At 33.7% G+C, this 22229-nt stretch overlaps 2 protein-coding genes across 2 annotated transcripts; one reads left to right on the top strand and one right to left on the bottom strand.

Moving 5' to 3' along the window:
* The first annotated feature begins 405 nt into the window (after positions 1–405).
* On the top strand, positions 406–7693 carry LOC140063155 (annexin A7-like). Its single transcript, XM_072109612.1, has 12 exons — positions 406–507; positions 1732–1807; positions 2450–2544; positions 3742–3855; positions 4377–4433; positions 4535–4568; positions 4940–5019; positions 5356–5424; positions 5685–5786; positions 6094–6169; positions 6651–6763; positions 7108–7693. The coding sequence occupies exons 1-12, from the start codon at positions 490–492 to the stop codon at positions 7228–7230; spliced, it is 957 nt and encodes a 318-aa protein (XP_071965713.1). The 5' UTR covers positions 406–489; the 3' UTR covers positions 7231–7693.
* Positions 7694–8020: 327 nt separating this feature from the next.
* Positions 8021–20435, bottom strand: LOC140063153 (regulator of MON1-CCZ1 complex-like). The gene is made up of 20 exons (XM_072109609.1): positions 20272–20435; positions 19146–19222; positions 18860–18944; positions 18394–18453; positions 17649–17735; positions 17327–17398; positions 16970–17038; positions 16607–16713; positions 16132–16221; positions 15689–15758; positions 15536–15571; positions 14990–15155; positions 13449–13561; positions 13189–13258; positions 12337–12443; positions 11956–12069; positions 11572–11649; positions 10646–10819; positions 9257–9482; positions 8021–8680 (listed from the first exon to the last, which is right to left on the bottom strand). The coding sequence occupies exons 1-20, from the start codon at positions 20374–20376 to the stop codon at positions 8607–8609; spliced, it is 1980 nt and encodes a 659-aa protein (XP_071965710.1). The 5' UTR covers positions 20377–20435; the 3' UTR covers positions 8021–8606.
* Positions 20436–22229: the final 1794 nt, after the last annotated feature.

Below are 22229 nucleotides of genomic sequence, written 5' to 3'. Positions count from 1 at the left end.
AAAGATGTATAACTCAACTTGACGTCAGAAAAAAACCAGTAGTTCCGATCGGTAATTGTGGTAGAAGTGTATGTATGATCAAGAATTTTAGATTAATTCGAATCATCACCAAATTTGGAGAAGTCCGGTATTATATGCTACAAGGATAAAAAAACAAACAAACAAAAAACGGCTAAAATCCCTTGAAATTAATTCCATTCAATGGCAATGTTCTGCGACACAGAAGACATCATCTCAAACAAACACCGTATCGCCAGGTCGATATTTAACCAGATAAACCTTATTACTCTTAGACGGAGATACTGCAGCAAAATAACTAGTTTAGTTTTTTTTTAATTGACAAGAATTTAAAACTCCCCATTTACGAAATGGACTCGCCTGATTCGAGGAAGGGTTGTGGAGATATAATACAAACGACTGTCATTCAGTTGGTGACGAGCCAAAGTAGTTATACCAGTGAAAAATTGTCAAAGACTGCTAGAGCTAAAAATGGCATCAAGAGGTCAGGTAGGTACTTATTAATAAGTTTATAAGATAACTGTTTGATATGGCAGAAGAGTGTTTAGTATTTAGCGGGTTCTAACTTGGCTGTGGATTTGACAAATGGAAGAAAAGATACAAACATTCCTGTCAAGTTAACCGCTGCAATTACCAAATACAATCATATAACCGTAAGGTCTTTTAATGTAGACTTAATATGCATTAAAATAACACAATTGCCATATAATACGGCCCATATGGACGTCGTTATCCTAATACTATTATTTAAACTCATTACTTAAATTTACTGAAAATCTGCAAGCTGGTTTGTGTACGTGACATTAGATTAGACTTCTGTAAAATTCATGGATTATTTTCATGTTAAAAAAAAAGTAGGCCTACTTCAGTTGTTCAAAATTAGGTCCACATTATAGTAAATGCATTACACTTTAAAACATATTACATTAGGCCTATCGGATAAAAACTGTATTAAGAAAAGGGCGTGTCCAGAAAAAATATCTACAGATTTCGGTCATGGTGCGTAAACTTTCCACTACCTTCCGTTAGTTCTATGTGTCCTTGTAATTTTCTCTAAACCAATTGCTACTACAATACGACAGTATTATTCAGTACACCCACATAACAGAGCTTAAAGTTAAATAATGTATTGAACAAGACCGTACTATTGTGACCACATGTATTCAACTGGAAATCACTTATCTATTGCTAAAAAAAGACACAATACCTGGCATAGTGATGCACTGATTTTATTCTGATCTCTTGCACAGATCAGACGAGCCTCACCACCTTTAGGCCTACATTCAAAGCCATCTCGTCTAAATAAATAAAGGTTTTGTTCACTCCTTCGTGGTTAGTTATCCCGAGGTAGTTATCTGGAGGAGTGCATTTGCCAAAACTACTGGCTTAGAACTGTCTACAGTAGGCCTAACCTAAGCCATTGACCTATACCTACAATATTCCTCTGAGTTGAACTAAATGGAGTGAACATTCTTTTGAGGTCTTTAATATAAAGTAACACCTGAAGCAAAATGTCAAATCTTTCCAACAAAAAAAAAACAACTATTTTAAACGAGAATAATTAGTAACATTTTAATTGTCATTCAAAAAAAAAAACCATTTTGTAGATATTTAATAAAATAAATGACACTGGGGTCATGGAAGAGAATTTCTTCATGCAATAACATACTGAAATATGAGGAGTTTTAACATTTATTTCATGTTTATTTAAAGGGAACTGTAAGCAGCTATGCTGGCTTTGACAAGGAAGCGGACTGTGGTGCATTACGGAAAGCAATGAAGGGATTAGGTTAGTCAGCTGGTAATGTGTCATGCATTAAGTAATGGTCATACTTCTCTACAGCCCTATTTTTGTATAGGGTATAGTGATATACATAATGTATACGGTGCAGTTGTTTTATGGGAATTTTTTTGCACGAAATTATTTACTATTATTAAATTGATTTTGCATTTTCTTTCCGTCCGTAAGTGCCTGGTTCACGTCACGTGTTGTAGTTTTATATAGATTAGTAGTTTTTTCATTTAGTTTTATTTATATAGATCGTTCGTTTTTCTTTTATTTATATAGATCGTTCGTTTTTCTTTTATTTATATAGATCGTTCGTTTTTCTTTTATTTATATAGATCGTTCGTTTTTCTTTTATTTATATAGATCGTTCGTTTTTCTTTTATTTATATAGATCGTTCGTTTTTCTTTTAATTATATAGATTGTTGGTATTTCTTTTGGTTTTATTTATAGATTGTTCGTTTTAGTTTTATTTATAGATTGTTCGGTTTTTTAAATAAAAATTGTTTTCGTTTGAATGAACTGTACATGCTATAAAGATATCACGGTAAGGCATGTCTGACTAACTAAAACAAGGAATAGGCCTACTATTCAATGTTGAACACGTAACAAAACATAATAATTCTCCGCAACATTTTTTTAAGGAACGGACGAACAGGCGATTACCGATATACTGGCGTTCAGATCAAACGCTCAGAGACAGGAAATTGTGATTCACTTCAAAACCTCATACGGAAAGGTAAAAAAAGAAACCCGCCCACCCCCCAAAAAAAAACCACTATAATAATTAAACAATGGTAAACAATATTGAAAGATGTAAGATTTACTTTCTTTTTAAGTTTTATTTTTTTCTTTTGGAATAATTGGAGCTACATTCCAAGACATTTCACGTGACATTTCTCACCTCTGAACAACATTAAGAGAATGAAAGTGGTCACATGATAGTTTGAATTACAATACTCAATAATAGGGGCACATGACTAATATAACTTGTATTACTGTAGGCTTAATAGATTAGAATTCTGTACTATAGTTATCACGCTCATCCTAGTCCGTTTCACGGAACGGAAGACGACGCGTCGCCAAAGGCCAAATTCATCGTAATGTTTTTCATTATTTAACAAAACAGCACCGTCTCTCGTTTCGAACATTATAGTGTGCACTGTAGCTTTAAGGCTATCTTACACAGACGAGCGGTAACGGTAGTACAATATAAAATCTATATTATTACTTATGACCATTTACGTCACAAAACGCGGAGCGGACGGGCGGTTTCCGCTCTGGATTAGATACAGATTAGATGACAAGCTACGCGGTTTTCCGCTTACCGTTACCGCTCGTCTGTGTAAATTGGCCTTTAAGAGGTACGGTAGTAGTTAATATAAGGAAACACGGTCTGTAAAGAGGGAAGCTGTATCATAGGCCTGCTGAGCATAGATCCAGAAACGAGTGTCCCTGTTTCGTCAAGGCTATGAATAACAAAACTGCTCTACTTTCAGTGCATGTTTTGTTGCGTTCTAATACTAGAGCTTTATAATAAAACATTAATAGTTATGACTTGTAATAAAACGTTATTCGGTATACTACAAGTAAAACGTCCGACCTTAATACACTACTAAAGTATGGTCTTGCAAGAAAAGTGGTGATACATGTATGTACAAGGTATGTCGTAATAAAGGTTCCCATTAGCGACGCAACGTAACGAAACCTACACAACATAAGAAAATGTCCTTCTAATAATTGTGTTCGTCTCCGCCTGCGTGGAATCAAACCTGCGATGTTTGCAGCACTGAGTGTGTCGTAGGTTCTCACTTGTGATTACGCAATAAAGCACTTTGCGTCGATACGTCGCTGCGTTACGTTGCGTTTCCTTCTAGTGGGAACCACGTTTTACTGGTATATAAATCAATCATAATCTGATTGCTTTTGATTTTAGGACCTCTTAAAGGATCTGAAAAGTGAGCTGGGTGGAAAGTACGAGGATGTTGTAATAGCACTGCTCGATAAACCGGCGTTTTACGACGCCAAGTCTCTACGAGGAGCTATGAAGGTATAGCACGCTAATTGTGACAAAATATTGAAATTCCTAATGTATTTTGTATAGTCCTAATCATGAGTGCGAGAATAGGCTAGAGCAGATTATGCACTCACTCAAGTACAGTTAATACAGAATAAACTAAGATATTATATGAGCCAACAACAAAAGAAAATAACCCAACATTAATATCATAATGTCAGTGTCAATCAAGGACTTACGAAAGTTAGAGAAGCTTTCGAAAATTCCGTAAAAGCAGCAGCTGATATAAAACTACTTAAATGATTACAATCATGTGAAAGTGTTTTGTCAAAGCAGTCTTAAATAGCGAAAATGTTAATGAACTTTTTAACGAATGATCTATGATTGCTCGCAATATATAATGAGTGATAAGGCTATTAAAAACTAATTCATTGTGTACACATAATACAAACTCTATAGGGAATTAAAACATTAGTAGTAGGCCTAATAGGCAAAAGCATTGGAAACTAATGTCATACTAAGTACCGGTAGCATTTAATGTTATTTATTTCAAGGGTGCTGGAACTGACGAGAAAGCTATACTGGAGATAATGTGTACACGAACCAACCAGGTAATTTGTAATTTATAACATACAGTATAATCATATCCTCCATATTGACTTTTATTTACTTACGTTTAAAAGTTTGCTAATTTTATCTTTTTCTTTTAAAGGAAATCAAAAGCATAAAGGAAGCTTACAAGAAAGGTAAACAGGCTTACTTCTCAATCAGGATGTGGTAACAAAAAAATGTGATGTGCCCAAATATGGTAGTGATATGAACAAATATGGTAGTGATATGACATCATCATGTCCATATATGGGCACATCACGTTTTTTGTTACAAAGTTTGATAGTGTAGACAGAGCTTTAGAATAAATCTATCTTTGACACTAAACCCCATTATCCAGGACAATTTTTAGAAGCCTCAATAATAGTTGACACAAAATAGTCTAATAAATTATTCACAATAAATGAATAACATAATATATTAATATGGTCGAATATTTGTAATTTGTGTTAAAAGCTTTATCAGACGCATGCATTAGTAAATTGTTTTTGTGTAAATTATTTTGCAGAATTTAAACGGGATTTGGAAAAGGATCTAATGAGTGAGACTAGCGGTCACTTTAAACGTCTTATGGTTTCATGTTGCCAGGTTTGTGTTATGGTTGTTATATCTAACGGAACAATCCAACAGCTAATGTCGAACAGTTTGCTAAACTAAAGCTCGTCTACACTATCAAACTTGTGTGATGTGCCCAAATATGGTAGCGATGTTACCAAATATGGTAGTTATATGACATCATCATGTCCATATATGGGCACATCACTTTTGTCACAAAGTTTGATAGTATAGACACAACTTAACATTGGGTAGGAGGACTGTTATTAAGTGCTTAACATTGTTGAAACCATACAGATTTAACATGTTTGAGTTTTAGCATTCTTAAAACAGGCCTACATGAAATAAATTATGATATTTTTATTTTAGGCTGCGAGAGATGAAAGCCCCACCGTCGACGAGGGCAAAGCTAATGCGGACGCCAACGCCATTTACAAGGTATACAAAACAAAAATAAACAATAATTGGTTACCGTCTTCATTATCATTTCAACAATTTCAACCCCCAAAACAATAACACCATTTCAATATTTGGAGAAAGGGTAAAGATGACTATGTTGTGAAGATGTACCAATGCCATAGTTGTACAACATGGTGCAGAACAGGTTTACTGAATGTTTACTGACATTTACTAAATATAAAAGTGGTTAATTAAAATAATAATTATATCAATGATGATGATTTCTTTACACCATTTAGGCTGGGGAAGCAAAATGGGGGACGGACGAATCTGAAATACTGCGTGTCTTAGCAACAAGAAGCTTTGCCCAACTAAGAGCTACATTCGATGCTTATGACAAGGTAGGTTTCGTGTTAAGCTCAAAACTTCTTGTGACAAACAAATGTGATATGCTTATATAAGGACATATTGATGTCATATTACTACCATATTTGAGCACATCACACTTTTTTTGTCAAACTAGTTTGATAGTGTAGACAGAGCTTTAGTGTTGGAATATACTATCTCTGATCGTTTAGAAACTAACGAATTGTTTGGTTTTTGTTTTTCACGAGTGAGTATTTTAATCTTCTTGTAATACTGATAGTAACGGATACACTGATAGTTACTATGCTTTGTGACAGTCGTTACTTATTATTTGGGTTTCAGATATCTAAGAAGACAATAGAAGAAGCAATTAAGAGTGAAACATCTGGCGATTTAGAGGATGGATTCCTAGCCATCAGTAAGCTAATCATACTATTATTCGCACCTATCGAAGTCAATGTTGAAGTTGTCATTCCGACGAAGTACGCTAGAACCGACTGTTTACAATGTCGACATAATGAGAAAAAATAATGTGACAAAGATGATTAAACCATTACTGACTCAATAACGATGATTTGCGATTGCGACAATATTGACAATTGATACGGATATAATGACGACAGCGCTCCATACATCCATTCATACATATTATAGTATTTTTTATGTTAGTCCACCACTGAGTCAGCGTTTCGAATTTTGTCCTGCAATACATCCCGAGTTTACAAGCTTAAGTAGTATACGTATGAAACGCTATACGTGCCAAAATATTTATCTTTTACTAATATTAAGTCAAAACTCACTCGATCATTGATTTAGAGATTCAATGATCATAAGTGACGAAGACGATGATTATTAATAACTCGAATATTATTTTTAAATATCTTTTTCTCCATTTTTAGTTGGATGTGCGCGTAATACGCCCGCGTACTTCGCCAAACGGATCCGTGACGCAATGCAAGGTGCAGGAACCAAGGACCAGCAGCTGATCCGTTGTATTGTCTCTCGCGCTGAGGTACATTTTATTATTTAGTATTTTTGGTCAAGGGAACTGGGCTCCTTCAGAAGTGTCGGAAATATTGGGTCCGAGACGCGGGGGTTATGCGTTCGATCATAATATTTATTTCAAATGTGCGTATTGGTTGGGGAAGATAACGTATTTTATATATTTAGTTTCAGAATATCATGTGATTGTCCGTGCATGTTTTTGCTTTGCATTTTTCAAGCACAACACGTCACGAGGAACAGTATAAAACAACGTTTAAAAACAGTAAAGTTATCTTCTTCAAAAGCATGACTTTGTGAGTCATGTTATTATTCTCATATTGATTCAATTTCGCTTTCTATCAATACTTTCAGATTGATCTCGGCACAGCCAAAATGGAGTTTTTGCGCATGTACGGCAAACCGATGTCCGAGTGGATCAAAGATGACACGAGCGGTGACTACAAAAAGATGCTAATTGCCTTAGTCCGAAACTAGACGATTCCGTCGTGTGAACACGAGCGGAGACTGTACAGAAAGATGCTAATTGCTTTCGTTCGAAATTAGACGACCCCGTGTGAACACGGTTAGAATGTAAGGGATCGTTTGAAGATTAAAGTGGGAAAGGTTTATTATATGATAGGTTAAAAATAAACAATTTAATTGATAACTAATGATATATTTGGAGTTTAACATGGTCGAAATCTCAACACGCTGTCATTATCTTCAATTGGGTGATGGGTTTCCTTAGTTGGGCGGAAAAGTCAGCTGAAAATTGGCTGTTCACGTATAGAGATTTAAGATATAATGAAGTGATTTTACATCATTGTTTCAATATGTTTTACTATATTTTTATTGACAAATTAACGATTAAATCTGGCATAATATAATAGGAATATATAAATTCGCTGTACAATATTGGCACACAAAATTTAAAATAAATATCTATGTGAAATGCTAATGTTTCTTCATTCTTTTAAATGTCATTTGGAAATAGTGATCATTTTTAGTCGCGTGGACGCGACTCTATAGTTTACTATGTCGGTCTGTCTGTCGGTCCGGTATCACTATGCGTTTTAGTACGCGACTTATGGCTGTTGGCCTTGTTAATTCAAATGTCGAGGGGGAGGGGGGATGGTTGATGGAAAACGACAGGGCTTGAGTAACGCTCTCTTAAGCTTGGTTCCCACTAGGACGCAAGGACGTTGTAGCGAGTTGACAAGCGAATAATCCATACGTTGTGTTGTAATCGCAGTACGGCTATTTTAATCTTGAAGACAACTGTATTACTTGCATTATAGGCTTACTTCAGTAATATATAGTACATCAAATTATATCTATTTATTAATATAATACGATAAACATTAACAATAATATTTACTATCTACTTATGTCGAGTAATAATAGAGATTGCGGTAGTCGAGTAATTAGGATACTTGACTAACATATAAAGATCCCAGTTCCTGTCGCTGATAAGTAGGCCTACAATCACCATGGAATTGGCCACCCTACCACAGAGAATATTGCATAAGCTTAGTATGATATGACATGAATTCTTTGATATACAATTATGTAAATTAAAGGAAGCAGACTAGGTTTAGAATAAAACACAGTTCCGACTCATTTGCAAAATGTATGCAAATCAGATTACAAACTTTAGTGACTCAATTAAGAATGAGAAAACCCCATTTATTTCCATATACAGATATTTGGTCCTTTATATACAAACTTCATTCACTTCAAAATCTATTGCAACTGTAGATTCCGTATGACCCAGGTGAACAGCTCTACTTACTAACACTGGATTGATGTTTCGGCGTTTAACCATACTCACGTTATGCTCACTCTCATCTTCCACATATGGCTTCTTATTTTCAGCTGCTGACTACTATTGATTTAATTCCATATATGGCTTCCATTTGTTTCACATATTTTTCACAATGTTCACCTATCAGAAAAAAAAAAGTTCATTGCATTTATTAAAAAGTTACAAATAAATTACAATACGAAGAATTGTATCCTTTGTATTGTTTTGTTGTATTTGTATTTATCAAAAAATATACAATGTTTGTTTTAGAAGAGGACTACTATATTGTTTTCAGTAATTAACTACACTATCAAACTTTATGGGACAAGAAAATGTGACGTGCCCATATTTGGAAAAGATAATGTCATATATTTGGGCACATAACACCTTTTTGGTCAAACTAGTTTGATAGTTTAGACAGAGCTATACATTAAAAAAAAATCATGAATGTTACATGTTTAAAAAGAAGATATATTCTTTATTAACGACTACATAAAACGCATATGAGTATTACAACTGGAGAGGATCGTTCATGGTAAAAAATCACTGCCTGCTGCAACCCAGGCGTAGTGATGCACTTCAAACTGGCGTATCTGATTGATTGATGCAGTAATAATTGATACTTTCTCACTTGTTGAGCTGTGTTGGGCTTCTCTCTATTATTATAACTCTATGAGAATAAGATAATGTATAAATCTCTTTAAATTCATAAGTTACCTGCCATAAATTTTGCATTTCCCCTCATCTTTATGTTGCGTTGTTCGAAGAATTTGAATACGGTGTAAAACACACTGTTATCCCCTGTATTTAACGCTGCTTCTAGAAACTTTCTGGCAGAAGCGCCTTCAACTAGACCAACTGTCCGTAGAAATCGTATTGCTTGTAGTAAATGGTTCTTCGAAAGCAAGACCTCGATAATTTCTTCGTTTGCAGTGGTAACTCTCTATTAAAAAAATAGTACAGTACTAGTATTGTAAGGCTTGTGTGTTGATGCTTAAATGCAATTTTCAATTGTTTGTTGAATATGGAATTTTATTGGGAATGTACACACCCATTCAACGCGTGGAGTAGATAATTTAAATATTGTTATACCTCATTATACCCGTAGCAAAATGGATTCGTCTTTTAAAGTTGCAGGCGGAAAAATATGGAATGACTTGCCAGCAGATACAGATCTTATTTCTTTTCATAACATTTAACTTCCAGTTTATATTTTTTATTGTTATTATTATTATTATTAATTGTATAAGTATTTAAATTTGTATCCGTTTTTGTCGACAGGACCACAAAGTAAAACAAGTATATTTCTACTTGATTGTGTATAATCCTGTATAAATATGTTGTTAAATAAATAAATAAAATAAATCAATTTTAATGGCACGTAATACAGTAGTTATTCACTTTGACCAAAAACTGGGGCGAAAAAAAAAATGATTTACCTGAAAAACTGTGATTTAAAGCCACAAATACTTAAATTGTCATACAATGTTTTTTGGTTAAAATTAACCGCTTAATTTCGCTTTTTATAAATGAAATGATTACTTTTTTTTTTAAAGAAGTAAATAACTGCAAAATGGCCTATTTAAAGTCTGATTTTAATAATCTTTATTTTTCAGGTTTTTTTTAAATACCACGGACGAATGAGAAATAGTACTGATGATGAGTCATTGGAACCACACAAAGTGTATGCTAAGATAAACCACAATTCAATAAATCATTACCCATATTTGACAAACAATTTTGTAAACCACTAAATTTCTTCAAATGCAACACAACTAAACCACAATTTATAAAATATATTTTCTTTTAAATCTTTTCACTTAAATCTGTATGTTTTTTAGTACCCCTTTATATTGTCTAGCAAAACTCCGAAGATCCAACACTGGGGCACACACTTAAAAAAGGTGTCAACGCTCCGGAGTGTGGAGTACAGTAGATTTCAGTCAAAAATTATTTAGATAAAAACAAATGTCTTAATGCATAACTTTTATGTAAAGCATGGTTCTCACTAGCGACGCAACGTAACGCAACCTTCAGTCGATACGTCGCTGCATTACGTTGCATTGCGTTCTAGTGGGAACCACGCTTTAGCAAAACAACTGTTACCTTAAGCATGTCAAGGGCTAGTTGATAAGCAGGGGGATAGACGGCTTCCAATGATAACAGCAAACATGCTATAGGTTTGGAATCACTTAACACATGGTACTGCAAGAACTGGTGTAACTGATAAAAACGATTGTTCTGCACAAGTGTGTTGATGACTAACTCATAAAGATAATGCTGAAGAAGATAATTTGGAGAAGAAAATAGTATTAAGCAAAACACTTAAGAGAAAGGCAGAATAAAGAGAACATGCAAGCCTGCTATTTATTATTACAGATAATAAGCAATTGCGACATTACCAATATATCGATATACAATATATATATACATCCAAAGGCAAATTACTTAAAAAATAATGACAATGCTGTTGGTATCAGTGGCTGGATCTCAATGGAGATACAAAATAAAATAAGCAAAAAACTACAAAACAGCCAGAAAAATTAGCAGAGCCCTCGGGCAATAGTAGCCCTTCATTAGTGCAAGTGATATAATAACAAATATATACTTATTTACGACCAAAAATTAAGGACGATAACTTAAAAAATTGTGGATACTATATTGTGCAAACAAAGCAAGTACTATACTTGAGAAAAAAGTAAATAAAGTAGATTAAATAAAATTAAATAAATATAAAACTAGATAAAAGTTTAAGATCAATAGAATGATTTAGGTGTTGACTTTTTTGCGTGGTCAACATAATCACTTATATTACATAGTCAACATAATCACTTATATTACATGGTCAACATAATCACTTATATTACATAGTCAACATAATCACTTATATTACATGGTCAACATAATCACTTATATTACATAGTCAACATAATCACTTATATTACATAGTCAACATAATCACTTATATTACATGGTCAACATAATCACTTATATGTTCTACAATGTTTCTAACAATATTGTGTATAACATACCTGAACAGGAATTTGCAGGTTATTTAAAGACCTCATGTATTCCACAAGTACAGCAACAACAAACTTGTATTTAATATCCTACAGATCAATTCATAATGGTATTAATTTAAACGCATCTACCTACCTACCTACCTTTAAGCTTCTCTCAAGAATATTAATAATTTTATACGTATGCAAGTTACAAATATCATTTTATATTATAGGACGGCTTGATTTCATTCTTTTTTCCAACACAGAAAGTAAAAACATTGAAAATACATTTGGGCACACACTAAGTACAGTGCATTAGAGTATACTGTAATTTCTGATTTACTGACTTCAGGCTTTCATGTTAAAACATGCTTTATTTTGATTAAAGATGTTGACATATTTCTCAATATTTACCTTCGTATCATCAAATACAGAAAAGACATGTGTATACATTTCTGACTGATCAATTACAGCTTGGCCTCTGGTGGGTCGTTTGTAGGAACTACGAGATACACTACCATCAAATGCCTACAAAAATAGTTAATATTAGAGGATAAGAGTAACTAGCTACAGGTCAGGTTAACCACAATGAGGTACAATTGAAAAAAGTTGGGTGATAAATTGTGTACAGACATTTGCTTGTGAGCTTCAAGAAGGGGAGAGAAAATGTTGGGAGGGGAGAGAAAGGTTAGGAGAGGAGGGGAGGGGATTTGAGGGAGAGCAACTAGCTACAGGTAAGGTTAACCACATTTGAGTGCACCAACAGGGGAGAGAAAGGTTGATGTCCGAACCTACCTGCTGAGCATTTTGTTCCAATTCTAAATAGTTCCTGTATACCTGGTTGAGTTTATCAAATATTCTTGCAATAGTTGCCAAGTTACACTGCTGACCTGGTACAAGAGCTGTTGAGAGACAAGAAAGAGTTAGTCCTAGCAGTAGCATGGAATTGAGCCAATCTCTGGCGCTGTAGTTGAGTGGTAGCTGGCTCATTTGAGTTACAGCGATGTATTTTGCATTAGCTGCTTTTGTCCATCATTTTTCATATGTGTATTATGTATGTTATTAGGCTGATGACCGAAAATCATGGAAAGACTGTATTAAGGCTGGGCTTGTACACAGCGAAGAAAGATATCGTATGGAAAGTGAAGAGAGGTATCTGAAAAGAAAAGCTAGATCAGCTACTGGAACTCACACAGACTCACTGGATAACGGATGAAATTCTCTCCAATGTTGTCTCCATAGTCAATTTTGACTGAAGGATGCCTGATGATGATGATGTGTCCTCAGAATATGAATTGTACAGCAATTTTTTTTTATTTATTTATTCTTTATACTGGATAGCCCCTTCAGTCTAACACTGTTCTGCAAGAGTTTGTGACAGTGGCTGTGTGTGAACCAGTACACCGGGGTAACTCCCTACTCGTCTCGAAAGATGTACTAGGTTTTTTAAATTGCAAATGAGCCAGATGTGTACACTCGACCTACGGTTTATAGTCCTTATTCGAGAAGACTGGTTCTACCATCAGAACCATGGAGCGAGCGCGTCTCGAACCCTTGGCGATATTATGGCTACGTAATTACGGTTCCACTGTCTTAACCGCTCGGCCACTCACTCCTCATGAAATAATAACTTGACCTTTTACTTACCCTGTCGACAGACTCTCAAAATAACAGATTTACATTCAGTACGTAGAAGAAGAAAATCAATCAAGCGGCACTAAAGATATAAAAATAAGTAATAAAATTACTATACAGAAAATGCATATTTATATATACAACGTTTATAAATAAATTTAGTTTTCATTCAACCAAAAATAAATAATGTAATTTTGTGACTAAAGTTACTTTTTGATTTGTAAAGTACGATACTGTATTACTGATACTGTAGAAAACAAGGAGCGACTTACTTTGTCTGGAATCATGGTGACTAGAGGTTCAAGTTTTAGACAAACATGCCATAAACAGCCTAGCTTAGCATCTATGATTATGTTAGGCTGGAACACAACCCAATTGGGAGAATCTTGTATTCAGTTAAGAAATGTAAATTTTAAATTAAAAGCAGATAAAAGTTTTATCTATGATAGTTTTTAATCATGTAATCTCTTTCTCCAAAATGTATAGTATAACTCCCTATTAAAGATGTATTGTCCCCCAAAAACATGAAAAATGAAGATTAATTAAATCAGACTTTGAATTAGTTATTTTGTAGTTTTAATCAAGTTAATCACTTACATAGTAAAAAAACGAAAACAAAAATTTGTTCACTTACAAAATGACAAAATAAATGGTTAAATTCAATCATAAACCATTGGTTGGCAGCCAATTTGATAATTGTTTGCTTTAAACTACAGTTTTTTCAGGTAAATACATTTTTTTTTCTGATCCAATTTTTGGTCAAAGTGGATACATATTATGTTACATTAAAATGGCATATTCAACAAAAATTGTGTTAAGAATTATTTTTTCAGGGGAACAATACATCTTTAAGTGGAATGTGACCATTAAATATTGGTTAGCTTTAGTGTTAAAACACTGTCTCTCATTGGTTTCTTGGTCCCCTTAATAATACTGACCCAGAAGAGCCTGAGGAGGGGTCATTTGTTTCTTGGTCCCCTTAATAATACTGACCCAGAGGAGCCTGAGGAGGGGCCATTTGTTTCTTGGTCCCCTTAATAATACTGTCCCAGAGGAGCCTGAGGAGGGGTCATTTGTTTCTTGGTCCCCTTAATAATACTGTCCCAGAGGAGCCTGAGGAGGGGCCATTTGTTTCTTGGTCCCCTTAATAATACTGTCCCAGAGGAGCCTGAGGAGGGGTCATTTGTTTCTTGGTCCCCTTAATAATACTGACCCAGAGGAGCCTGAGGAGGGGCCATTTGTTTCTTGGTCCCCTTAATAATACTGTCCCAGAGGAGCCTGAGGAGGGGTCATTTGTTTCTTGGTCCCCTTAATAATACTGTCCCAGAGGAGCCTGAGGAGGGGTCATTTGTTTCTTGGTCCCCTTAATAATACTGACCCAGAGGAGCCTGAGGAGGGGTCATTTGTTTCTTGGTCCCCTTAATAATACTGACCCAGAGGAGCCTGAGGAGGGGCCATTTGTTTCTTGGTCCCCTTAATAATACTGTCCCAGAGGAGCCTGAGGAGGGGTCATTTGTTTCTTGGTCCCCTTAATAATACTGACCCAGAGGAGCCTGAGGAGGGGTTCTACTTATATTTGCAGGCAAATTTGGATTGCAGTACTATTTTAAAAAAAACAGAGTTGGGAAAAAAAGTTGGGATACAGTGGGTAGACACTACTATTCAGGGGACAACCCTACTAAAAGGACACTTTCCTGTGAAAGGAATGATTTAACAATTTAACACTACGACCAACCCCTATTCTACCACTATTTCTGTGACACTTTGTCCAAGTGCTAAAGGAGTCTCCACACAGGTTCTACTGTAAGGATACATAATTCACAGTTGACTTGAGTAGCATCAGGTAGTGAAGCAGTAGGAACGCCAGCCACACGTAACGTGAATGGTTTGATTGGTAGAGGGGCTAACACAGGGTAATGGTAGTTGACATAATTATCACATTCTGGTGTGGGCAGTTTGATGTCAAAGATCAATGAAGTCTAAAAAGCAAATTTAAATAGTGAATAATGTTTAGTATTTATCATCAATTATTTGCTAAAATATGTTCATAAATCACTATTTAATATATTAGAATCCCTCTTTTGTGACACTTTAATAGAAGGGACATTTTCCGATGAAATAAACAAAGGAAATATATGTTTGAACACTAAGACTAACCCCTGTTAAGGGTAAACTTTGTTTGGTTGTTAATAGGGGTACTACTGTATAATAATCAACAATAATCATTATAATATTTCAATCCAAACATTGAATATGATATCCTGTTCCATATTTGAAGTTACTTTATTCTTATGTAACTCAAATAAGTTTTTTTAATATCGGATTAAAATATTTTGTAACCATAAAATAAAACTCCTACCTTTGATGCCTGGTGGTGTACAACCACTAAGTTGTCCTATAAAAAGAAAAAAATAAATAAAAAATAACGATACATATGCGCAGACCAAAATAGATAAATAAATGAATGACAAATTTGATTTACCTACATAAATATTATAAAAAGAACACTTACAACAACATTAACAGCAAACCTTCCACTCATATCCAGCCGAAGAACATCTGTCTTCTTTGCGGGAGATTCCCTAGAAAATTACAAATACATTAAACAATTACAATGATGAAGGATCTGAATTGAACCTTGCCTGTACAGGTAAAACAAATAAATAAAATCAAGTATTAAAAGACTTACTTTTTTTTTTCTTTTTTGTGGGGGCAACCCACTTTTATTGCAATGATAAACAATATGGTGAAGGTTACAGTATATATGTCTATCTATCTATTTATCAATGAATATTTAAGTGATATTACACAGACAGAGGTTAAAAGATTATATAAAATATTTTGATATTGTATTGAAATCTAGATAAAACAAACATGGACTGTATACAGAGAAAATTTATATTACAGAGCTAAAACGATATAAAGATTGATATTCAGTATTAAAAAGAGACTTACTTTTGTAATTGATAGAGGACAACCTCTGCTCCTTTGTTGCCTGGTCCTCGTGGCTGATGTCTCAGTACAATGATGTACAGTATACCATAACTAAAATATAAGTAAACGGCATTACAATTAAAGTTTTTATATTCTATCTGTATTTATAACTTGTATAAATAACAGTAAATTTCATTTCTTAGATTTAAACTGTGTAAAGCTCTGTCTATCAAACTAGTTTGGCAAAAAAAGTGTGATGTGCCCAAATATGGTAGTGATATGACATCATCATGTCCATATATGATCACATCACATAGGTGTTTGGCACCTGTTTGGTCTTTTCTTGCCTTTTATACTTGTTTTGTCTTCTTTGTATTGTGTATGGCAGAAATTTGAATAAATAAAAATAAATAAATAAAACTAAAATCACATTTTTTTTGTCACATAAAGTTTGATAGTGTGGACAGAGCCTTAGATATGATATATAATCACTTACATATTGCCTATAGAAACGTCTCTCTCTAATAATGATAATTTGGGTGGCTTGGTTATAACTGGAAGATCCACTTCAAACTTGGGCAACTTTACTATGTTTGCACCTTGCTGTAAAAACACAACGTATGAAATAAATTAACATACTAAACAAAAGTTTTAGACTGGACAAACATTAGTATATTTAAAAATGAAAATTAAAATATAAAACATAATAGCAATAAAAACTAAAATAGCCACTAATTAAAGTATCGTAACTCTGAAAAAATTCTCAAAAATTTTCTAATAAAGGCTAAAATGCAAAATCTATGATTTCATCTTTTTTTTTCAGGATTACCATACTGTAAACTACTCTTTAGCAACAAACCTTGAATAGAAATGGATTAAAGATGTTACCAAGAGGAGAAGATGATAACAGCAGAAGACTGCTTTCTGCCTGTAAAAAAATAGTTTAATAAATAATATTAAACTTTATATAAAAGATATCATCTATGCTCTATACTTTGTTGGACAGGCTCCAATATTCATGTATATGTTGGTTTAGAAACAAGAATAATAATTATTTGAACATACACTTTTGTAACAGTGGCACACTTTGATATGAAGGTGCGTTCTACATGAACAATTTACTAAAACCAAATTACAATGCTAACTAAACAATTTACAACAACAATATTACAAATGTAATGATAATGAAAACCAAACAATAAAAAAAAGTACTTACCAAATAAACAAACCAATTTACAGATAAACTAAAACTTTTCAGCGACTTAAGACTCTTCTTCTCAGGGTACACCTATCAAGTACACAGCAAATTGATACATACATTATACCATCAAAATAACAATGGTATATTGGTAGGGCACCTGCTGTCAGCAGTGTGATTCTAGGTTCAGGTTACTTTTTATCCTTAATGCAGATATTTTTTTTTTAAACAACACAAATAAAACATTATAAAATAGACACATTAATATAATAACAAATTGTGTTCATTAATTTAGTAAAATTATCAAAATTACAGTATGCTTTAAAAGTATAAAATCTACCTGGTAAAGTTCTATCCCATGGTCCGTGATAAAAACAATTTCATTTTCATTAGTCCAGTTGTAACCAATAATTCTTGTATTTTTACCCTATAAGAACATAGTAAAAGACCAATACTTATACATTTAAAATAGTACTATATTGTTAGAAATACTTTCAGTTATACTGTATGCAATGTATACTGTCTAAAATATTATTATTAATACTAATATTAATATACACTACATATATATATATATTATAACATTAAGATGTATTTTCCCCCCAAAAACATGAAAAATAAAGATTAATAAAATCAGCCTTTGAATAGATTATTTTGTAGCTTTAATAAAGTTAATCATTTCTGTAGAAAAAAAAATGGAAAAAATTTATGTTTTCACTTATAAAATTACAAAATAAATGGCTGAATTCAACCAAAAACCCATCGGCTGGCAGCCAATTGGACAATGTTTTGCTTTAAATTCCATTTTTTTAGGTAAATGTTTTTTTTTTCTTTCCAATTTTTGGTCAAAGTGGATAACTATTTGGTGACATTAAAATGGCATATTAAAAAAAAATTGTAAGAATTAATTTTTTAGGGGGACAATACATCTTTAAAGTATACAAAATAAGTAAACATATACTCTTTATTTTACTTTATACACTTATTACAGAATTGATAAATATACATAAATATGTTATTTTCACACCAGCCTCCATTGTCTGCTTTGCTAGAAAAATTAACAATAAAATAAAAAAAAACTTTACCTTACAACTTTGAGAATATTCAACATTGTCCACTTTGGAATCAACATAATTTATAAATTCCTGTTGATGAAAGTAAATATATTTTATTAATGATTATTTATTTGGATGTTATGTAATAGATGTCAATTAGTAAACAACAATTACAGACAATGTTATGCTATATCATTCTGAACAACATTACTGGATATATAGCAGATATATAGCATACTGGATATGTAGCAGATATATAGCATACTGGATATATAGCAGAGAAGAGTTGAATTTTAGAACAGTTTTAAACCCTTTCTACACTATCAAACTTTATGTGACAAAAAAATTTGCTCACATATGGATGTGATGATGATGTCATATCACTATAATATCTGGGCATATCAATAACATTATTTAGGCACATCACACTTTTCCTTATCAAACTAGTTTGATAGTGTAGACAGAGCTTTAAATTCAATGTTATTCTACTTCTTACCACAGTCCTGGGTGACCTTTGAACTGCTAGAATATTCATATCTGGTGAAAACTTAATTGACAGCACGGTTCCTTTGTCTTCCATTCTGAAATTGGTTTAAAAAATCACCAATAATAAATATAGTTACCATAAAATTAAACCTACTGTATTGGCCGTTAAAAAACAACAATATTCAAAGGAAAGCTAACAAGAAAAAACTAAGAACGAGCCAATTTTTTCCTAGCAGTGACACAATGTTTGAAACAAAATGGTCAAAAGAAAAAAAAAGTGAATTACAGTACCGTACCTAAAACTTGTGCTGGTTTTATCATCTGGACCTTTGACAACTACTCCTGTGGCTCCACCTGAACGCACCGCAAACACCTAAAAAAACATTGATTGTTGGGTTATTCAGACAAAATGTTCGTATACAAAAACTAATAATAGTATTATTAATTTATCAATAATATTAGGTTGCATTATATTATTAGTTTATCAATAATATTATGATAGGCCTTGGTTTGCCCACTGAACCTATCGTCTAGTAACTAAGCCTATGTATGTTGTGTCAGACCAACTTTTACAAAATCATGTCCAGATAATAGAGGGCGCTATAATATTTTAGAAAAATACATCAAACCATAGAGGTCGCTACTAAAAATGTCAAGGGGCGGATTGCTATAAGCGGTCTATAAACGGTCTTAGCGCTTAGCCGGCTATAATTCGTGACGTAGCAAGTAGTCTTTATTTATAGACCATTGCTATACCGCGGTCTGACCTGTAAACGGTCTTTAAAATTAAAGCCTACTCGAAGGAGTCTTAAAACAGTCTTAAACCTCTCTTTTTGTTGCTTTTACAACCAATTAAACGAGTTTTAAGTGTTAAATCAAATAATAACGGTGATTTTATTCTTATATAGGCCTAGGCCTAGAATGGATTTTCTCGCGTAGAAATGTACGTACTGTTATGATTGTGAATTGAACAAGCGTGACGAACATTACCTTATTTGGTATTCTACGCGCAAAGTACGCCCTCAATTTGTTACTTTACGCGGTCTTATCCAAGACTGTTTTATAGCAATGGTCTATCAGGAGTGGCTTTATTAATAAGACCGTCTATCTGATAAAGCCGGCTTTAATCGGGGAGTTAAGACCATCAGTTAAGACTGTTTTATAGCAATCCACCCAAGGTCCTTGGTAAACTATTATTAAACTAGCCTTGGTTTACTTATTTATTAGATGGTAGGGTCCCATCATCCACAGGACAGGTCCCAGTTTGGGCGCCAGCCTACTCTCTACTTACTACTACTAAAACTATAGCCTACTAGCTAGCTAGCCTAGGGCCAGGCCCACTAGGCTAGCCTAGCCTGGCTGGCTACACTGAAAAAGACGTGACGTCCCGTGCCGCCGTGCCGTGTATACATTTCTTCTTACCTGGCGTTTAGCTTCATCAAAAAATACATTTGACACTTTTGTGACTGGTTCAAATCTTGTAGGTTTTGGTGACAGTTGTATGTAGAAATTCTCTTCCTCTGCCATTTTGAAAATAAATCGCTAGACCTAGGGCTAGGCTAGAGTGCAAGCAAGAGTGCAAACGTCAAATCACCGCCTGACTGAGCCGCTTCTGACGTTCGGTTCTCACAGGAGGCCACAGCAGATTCAGAAGCATTCATCCATATCATAACAGTAGATAGCGCCACCTATACGTCAGACAGTACCTTGATAGCATTACTTTTTAAGAATGCTGTTACGCCACATGTAAACATTTATATCTACCGGACGACGGTGTACTTTTTGTTTTGTAAACCGCAAAGCCAGTTTTTCACACTCATAATATAATTTTCTTTTCGATGTGTGTCTATCCTCTGAATTAAACAAAATATTCTGACAATATCTGCATGCCGCTTTATTTTCCATATTTCAGGCATACTTACTAGACGTTCGGTCCTTTTATTTATTTTATACGAGTTTATACACTAGATAGAATCAATCTCAGCTCTCAAAATACGGTGAAACAATCAATAATTATAAAATGAATATAAACAACACAAAATAAAATACAACGATCAACTTCCCATCAAGTGACGTCATTCAATGAGCACAATAACATCGCAGTGTATCGTAATGATTATATTCAAATTGCTGAGCATTGTGTAATTTTATTTTTATTTTTATTTTATTCAATCGAAACCAACAGCGGTTTAGAATGGATTGTTATTTCATAATTTCTAGGATGAAAACTGTTATAATTACCTTTGATTTCTGTTCAAAAATGTAGTTAACCGTTTAGTATCATCTTTATAAACAAGCCTGTGTAGTAACAAAACAAAATCAAAATTGTAAGCAATAAAAACGTCACGCATTGGCAGACTATAAAAACGTCACGCATTGGCAGACTATAAAAACGTCACGCATTGGCAGACTATAAAAACGTCACGCATTGGCAGACTATAAAAACGTCACGCATTGGCAGACTATTCAAACGTCACGCATTGGCGCAGACTATAAAAACGTCACGCATTGGTAGAATATACAAACGTCACGCATTGGCAGACTATAAAAACGCCACGCATTGGCAGACTATACAAATGTCACGCATTGGCAGACTATACAAACGTCACGCATTGGCAGACTATAAAAACGTCACGCATTGGCAGACTATACAAACGTCACGCATTGGCAGACTATACAAACGTCACGCATTGGCAGACTATACAAATGTCACGCATTGGCAGACTATACAAACGTCACGCATTGGCAGACTATAAAAACGTCACGCATTGGCAGACTATACAAACGTCACGCATTGGCAGACTATAAAAACGTCACGCATTGGCAGACTATAAAAACGTCACGCATTGGCAGACTATACAACCAAAACAAAATAATAGTCTAGTGGTCAACAATAGAGTACTGCATATTTTAATCTATGGATTTTGGAAGTGAGGCGGAGCATAATAATAAAACGTATAATTTCAATTCAATTCAACTTTTATTTCAGACAATTGTCCATTATGGTATAATACATTACAAAGAAAAAGATAAAGGAGAGAGGACCAAAACTTTTATCTATTGGTATAAATGCCTCTCTCCATTTGTAGTACATGTTTGAATCCATCAACAAATATTTATATATACAAATTAACATTCTGTTTTCGCTTTTCATTATTCTTGTAAGAAATTGGTAAGTCGAAATCCTCAAATATTCATAAAATGATGGAATATTATTTTCCACAAACAAATTCCTCGCACTAACAAATCTGGGATGTCCCAACAACCTCAGGAAAGCATTATTATAACAAACTTTAAGTCGGTTGATATCTTTTTAAAAATGATTAGACCATAAAGGAGAACAGTACATGTTAAAACAATGATCTGAACAAAAAACATTT

The sequence above is a fragment of the Antedon mediterranea genome, chromosome 11 (genome assembly GCF_964355755.1).
Source record: "Antedon mediterranea chromosome 11, ecAntMedi1.1, whole genome shotgun sequence".
In the NCBI taxonomy this organism is placed as follows: domain Eukaryota; kingdom Metazoa; phylum Echinodermata; class Crinoidea; order Comatulida; family Antedonidae; genus Antedon; species Antedon mediterranea.
Note: the sequence above shows the minus strand (reverse complement) of the source record. Positions and strands in the feature narration are given on the sequence as shown.